Below are 6,646 nucleotides of genomic sequence, written 5' to 3' on the forward strand. Positions count from 1 at the left end.
TAAACATTTCTCAAAGGGTTAAATAGCCTCAGATTTTATAAGTAGCCAAAGAAGTAGTACTATGTTGCAGAAAAAGAATTAATTTGTAAAACTAACATTTGAGTCTACTGAAGCCATTGAAAAGATTTTTCTGCTTAATATTTTGGCTTATTATGTGCATGTCTACTTAATATCTTATAAATCTAAGTGTAATTTTATAATAATTTGATATGTCATATGAACCATTTACAGAGGAGCATGTATGTGAAAGTTGTCACATATTGTGGTATAATGGATAAAATGCCTGTTTTTCTTATTTCAAAATTGACTTTTTCATGAATTCTGCACCTCTTTCTCTATTCCTTTGTTTCTTGATTGATGCCTACTAGAATGAAATTCTTTCACATCATCTTCAAAGGAACACCATATATTTGGATCATCAGGTGGGATTTGTAGAATTTTCTTAACAATATAGTGTCTTAACATATAATTTCTTAACATAACACATAATAGAACTCTTTAAACGTAGTACGGTTTTTCAGGCTACTCAGATATTTCAATCATTTTGAGTTAATAGCATGACTTTTGTAAGTCACAGAATAAGAAATCCCTAACCAAGTAAATTCAGAAATACCATAAGCAGGTAGAAAGTAAGTTGTAGAGGTAAGGGAGGATACAAATGCTAGGTCACCTGAAAGTGAGAGCCTGAATTCTCTAGACTTCCTACTTATCCCAATAAAATTATTCATTGAGGCTTATCTCAGCTTGGAGTTGACCTCCTTTAAGAAATAGGCACCAGGCTGTGAATGCCTTATTGGAAGGCCAGGAGGGCAGGTGTAGTATGTTCTGTATTCCCAAAGGAGAGGGTAAAGATGGGTGAAATGTGTCACGAAGATAATTTTTAATTGTGTCCTTATTCCTTGTTTATTGTCTCCTTCCGTTATTTGGTCTTTGCTAAGCTACACAGAATCAGTTTTATGATGACCTACATTTTCTAGCATTACCTCAGTGGTGGCAACAATTGTGATTGGTTAAGGCATATGTTCAAAAGTGTGAATGACAGTTTGTGAACAAGAACTGACACTGCCATATTTTAGGTTTTATGAAGCTATTAATATTTCATTTTGTTGAGAATTTTTGATATGTTCTTCTACATAGAATTTCTTCCAGTGAATGCACTTTTTCACATAAATTAAGCTAAAACTTGTTTTATCTTGTTTTAAACTGTTTAAACTTGAATATTTTATCAAAGAGTTGACTGGAAAATGTTATAAGACAAATATTTGCATATTTATATTTGCCTATTTGAAACAATAATGTACTACTTTAATTTTTTTTATTTAAAGAGGGATTTTACATTGGGATAACCCTTTAAAAGATATTAAATCATTTTTCTTTTAATTTTTTTAAAAAAATGTTAGTTTATATAAAATTTATTTTCCCACAAAATGATTTCTTCATGATTTTGCCTATTGGAATGCTTTAGAAATCAGCATTTCATGAATTCAAATTCAGATCTTCATTCCAGAGACTGGTGCTATTGAAGTTTAATCACAGTGCGTATTATACACTTCGAAAGCAATCTAATGAAGACCCATTAGCCAATAAAATAATAAAATAAGTCTTCCCTCAAAATTCCGCACTGCCAGAAAACTACTAAGATACATGGAAAATAACTTTCTTAAAAGCTCCTTTGTCCGTAAGGCTAGAGATAGTTCTAGAAAACAATGGGATATTACAAAAATTAAATTTGAAAAATTATATAAACATGAATCTGAAGTTATCTAGAATGTCTGGAAATAATAGTGGTTACTGTAATTTATTATTCATCTCAATAATCAGAACTGGAATTGCAGAGACATAGAACTTTAGAAAGGAAAGGTAAATAAATCGAAAATACAATTATTTGCTAAGATGCTTCCCAGCTTTCTTTCCCAGGTTGAGCTCAGTTCCTTCCCTTTACCTAAGTGGCCCAGATCATGATTGAGGTTTATATTCCCATCATTCCTCTCTAAACATGCTTTGCTAAACCTTTCTTATTGCACCATGCTAGTGTTCCTAGAGGTAGCTTCTAAAAATCTCAACTTTTTATTTATTCTCTCTCTTTTCTTAACCTCAGCGGAGGATTTCCAATAGTTTACCTTTTTCCCATGTTAGAGTCTGAAATGAAGTTATATTATTTCAACTTTTAAATTTTGCAGTAATGAAAAGAATTACAAAATTTGCTTGCGTGCTAATTTGCTTTGAAATAACACTATTTATGAAGGCAAAAATTGGGCCATTTTTAGATAATAATTTGACAATATATAAAAAACATAGGGGAGGTAGAACTTTGCCCAGAAACTCAGATGTGCCTAAATCTATATTTCTAAGGTTTCCTAAAGAAAAATCTCTCTTTAAATAAAAAAAATTATGATTTCCAATAATTACATTTACTGTAAATAAAATATTTACTTTTGAACTGATTTATATTTTACAGCAGTAGTAAAGTTAAAAGTTACATAAAAAGAATTCTTGATAATTTTGATTTTAACGAGTTTTTATTTAGCTCAAACATTTCCAGCTTTTAATCTTGTTACTGCCAGTAACCTATTTTAAGTTACCAGGTGTTTTGATCTTATAAATATTATTGGTTACCTGGGTTTGTAAATCGATTGATCAGTTTTATATAACTACAAATTGGGAAATTTTAAAATCTTAAAGTCAAAGGAAAAGGCTCTGGTCATACTTTATACTATTTATTATACCAGATGAACTAGTACTAATTGATACTCACTTTCAACACTTTTTATCTGCTTGCTCTAATAAATCATCAGAATAGCCTAAGGCCCGCAACAAAGTGCAGTCTTCCTCCTGCCCCTTGTCAGGTACCGTAATCATCAAAAGACAATTTTTACTTGATTTCAGTTCTCTTAATCCTTATCACTATTCATGAAAAATAAAACCGAAGGGTAGTCTTTGAGTTGCTTCAGAGGTAAATTCATTTCTGATATTACTGGAATACCTATAACAAAAAATAAAGAAAATGCCTTATCTGAACTGAGGATTTACATATTACATAGTAAATCCGAAAATCTTGCTTTCTGGTGCCTATAACTTGAACAATATAATTTGGTTTCTAATTATCACCCGTATGAAGATGGGTCATGTACTGAAGTGTTTTTGTTTTTGTTTTTTTAAAATAACAAAACCTGTACAAATTACATGGTAGAATTTTCTTCTGCATTTTTCTTTTTTTCATTTTCATTCTCTTAAACTGTTTGTTTATGCTTTTATAGCTCAGCCAGTAGACTTATTCAAAGCCTTCATTTGTTAAGACTGGCATAGGATTATTTGTCATTTTTGTGAATTTCAAGATAATATATTTCCAAAGTATAATCTGTGAACATAGAATAATCCCAACTGTATACTTTATGTACCCCATCCAGGTTCTTAAAAAATGAATAAATACATAATACATCAGTAACTCATTTTCTTCTCATTCAGCTTAGTTATCACTGAATATTAGAGGAACTTCTGGTTACAGTAAATGAAACTTACAAATATCCTAAAATATATCTACGAAATGGATTTAGCCTTTATTAGCTTTTTTCTTGTTTATTCCTCTGCCTAACAGAATACAGAAGCGGGGGAGGGGAGGACCATAAGTAAAATTTGCTCTGGCTCTGTACCTCCCAGGGAGTTGGAAGTAAATTCGAGATTATCAGCATTTATAATGGTATCTCCTCTGAACAAGAGGAGTGTCCTGTTGCAGTTCTTTGAAAATGAGGGAAAAGAGAATATCTTGATATATTTTCTTTTTTCAAAATAGAGCAGATTACGGGTTTTAGAACTAGATGGCCCTGAAGAACAAGCATTTGCTGATTAGGTGGTCCTGATGTTTCCACAGAGCCAAATGTAAATCATTTGTTTGAAACCAAAGTAACAGATTTCCATAGAAACTTATTGTAGTCAACAATCAGATATTCAGCTGTAAGACACAGAAAGGGCCTACTGATTGTTTTGATTCCTTTACCCTTACTGGTTATGAAGTGTTTTTAGCAGTACCACTGGTGGTTAAATTCCCAGTCCAGGGCATAAAGGCTGTACTTAGCCCAAGACTATACCTAAAAACTGGACTAACAGTTTCAAACACCCTAACTGTATTAAGGAAAACATATTGTAGAAAACGTGTTCAGAGTACCCAGCCAGGATCTTAGGAACATATGTATATATCTTTGGCAGGTCTAACATTTGGAATAGGGACTTCAAGTTTCTTAATCTTGTCACTTGCAAAGATTTCCACCAGTGTCTAGTTCTTATCTTAGCTCTGGCAGCCTGGAGCAGGACTGGTTGGTCTAAGCAAGGTAAATGAAGTTGAGGTTTCAGAAACCAGACCAGGAGCTAAAGAGAGGTACTTGTAAAGTCCTCTCCATGGATGAAGCAGTGGAACAGAAGCTGGTGCTCTTTTGATGAGTCACGAAGGGAAGATTAATGAGAATGGGGAAATTAGAACGTGATTCCTAACCCCTTCATCTGTTTTCCTCACTCCTGTTTTAGTTCTTTCCTCTATTTGTTTCTTCTCCATTTTTCTAACCTTCCCTATTAGTGATTAAAGAGCAGTTATGAGGGACTTAAGATGATGTTCTCTTTTCCTTCTTCCTAAAACCTTTCCAGCTTTCCATGTTAGACAATGATAACAAAACGAGATGCTAAGAGATAGAGGTAGAGATGAACAGAGGATCAAGAAACTTGGAGCAAGCTTCACAGCCTTTTATGAGCATGCTGCCCCCTTGTGGGTAGACTAAACATATACCAACCCTCTTCTCTGTCCCCCAACCCTTTATAATTAATTATACCACTCCAGTAGCCAGCTACCCTCTTTAAGAATACTTGCTGCAGTAAATTGAGTGTAACTTCTACACTTCTACAGATCTGAGCTTCACCTTCACTGGTACTGTAGCAGGTATTTTTTTTTTTCGTCATTTGAATATAAAATTGTAATATTGAATGTGTTTTCACAAATTACCCTTAAAATTATGACATTCTGCCTTTACTCCTCTTCCCTTGAGAGTCAGTGTAGTTAATTGCATCAGAACCATCTGTATGAGAATGGGAAAAGGACATACCACGATTGGCCACACTTATGTTGGGGATTGCCTGTGCCCAATGTACTCATAAATTCTTTGGGAAAAGAATATCCCTCTGCTTCCATAATTTAATGAAATTCGTTTGCCTCTACCCAGCTGGAGCTATTTTCCCCAAGCTAGAACATACTTAAGTTGTTTCTGAACATATCATCAAATAGTATATTCTGTTAACCTAAAATAAACTACCTAAGTGAGAGGAAACGTTCATTTGAGATCAAAAAGAATTGCAATCTGGGGGCATAGATTCAGGCAAAAACCCAAATTATGGCTCGGTTATAGGATAAAGGCAATGGGGTTTTTATGAGAAAGGGAAAGGAAATAATTACATGAATAGAAGGAAGGAATTTCTATTGGTGCTAATAAGCTAAATTATTCTTTAGCTATACAGGGTGGCACAGTTTCTAAAGAATGTCCTTAATTTTCAGTCCTCGTAGTCAGGATGTCTGCTTTCCTTTTAGCTTTACAAATGGTCGTTTGGAATACAGTGTTATTTTGCCCAATTCAAACATTCCAAAGCTTTAGGGAGCAAGATGTGCAAGATCGTTCCTCTGCAATGACAGCTCCAACTCCATTTTGAAATGACTTCATTTATATCAGTTTTCTAAATTCTTAAACATCAAAAGCTAAAGGATCTTATCCTTAAATTTTTATGGAAGAGCTGGGAGTTTCTCATAACAAACCAATTTGCCATAGTGCGATAAAAGAAAAATAACAGCTTAAACATACCTATTGTGTTCTTTGCTTTATGAAAATGTTTAAAGTTTGCAGGAGTCGATAGCTAAATCCTTCTGTTATTTTATCTGTGCATTTTTAAAGTATCAAATTTTTGAGAGAGAGTAAGAAAATCACTTTTAATACTAACTACTAAGACATCTTGAAGAGTAAGCTAATCTAATTTGTAAGTTTTATAGTAGCATTCAGATTTTATGATGTGATTCTTTTTATAAATATTAATATTTTATGATCTGTACACTAAAATTACTAGTGACTTTTGGAAGAAGTCTGATATTCTATCATTGATTGCTGTGGACATTCTTCACCAGTATGCTTTTTATATGCTTTCAAGAAACCACAATGAAAAAACTGTGCAGACAGGAACTCTGACTACTTTAAACATACTTATGCCAAGGGAAATGCAAAAAAGGAACAATTAGCTGGGTGTATGTAATTGGTACTGAAACCATTCAAGGTAAAAATCCAAGAGTACTTTTTGCATTTTGTTCTTTGTGTTTGTGAAAGACAGCTTCCCTATAAGGGAAGAAATGCTAACAAGATGATTGAAAAGATTCTTGATGGCTTTCATTGTTCGTGTCAATTCAGCAACCTCATTCTACTGAGCTGTTAAGCAAGATCCCATTTTCTCTAATATTTCAAGGAGTCCTGGAGCTTCTATTTTTAAGGATGATTGAGAGCTACAAGAGGTAACGTTTCTAGGAGATATAGAATAGGCATTTAGAAAAAAACTACTAAGGAAACTAGAAAATTAAATGTGTTATTTAACACTTGCTAACCCAAACTAGTCACATGGTACAGAATAT

General features: G+C 33.2%; 1 protein-coding gene across 1 annotated transcript in view; it reads left to right on the plus strand.

Annotated features, from left to right (window-relative positions):
- The window catches only part of PLEKHA5 (pleckstrin homology domain containing A5), a 191,522-nt gene that overhangs the window by 145,976 nt on the left and 38,900 nt on the right, over positions 1–6,646 (plus strand). Inside the window, exon 14 of the mRNA XM_025047374.1 lies at positions 369–422. Coding sequence (XP_024903142.1) covers positions 369–422 — 54 coding nt within the window. The remainder of the gene's footprint in view (positions 1–368; positions 423–6,646) is intronic.

The sequence above is a fragment of the Pteropus alecto genome, unplaced genomic scaffold, assembly GCF_000325575.1.
Source record: "Pteropus alecto unplaced genomic scaffold, ASM32557v1 scaffold103, whole genome shotgun sequence".
In the NCBI taxonomy this organism is placed as follows: Eukaryota; Metazoa; Chordata; class Mammalia; order Chiroptera; family Pteropodidae; genus Pteropus; species Pteropus alecto.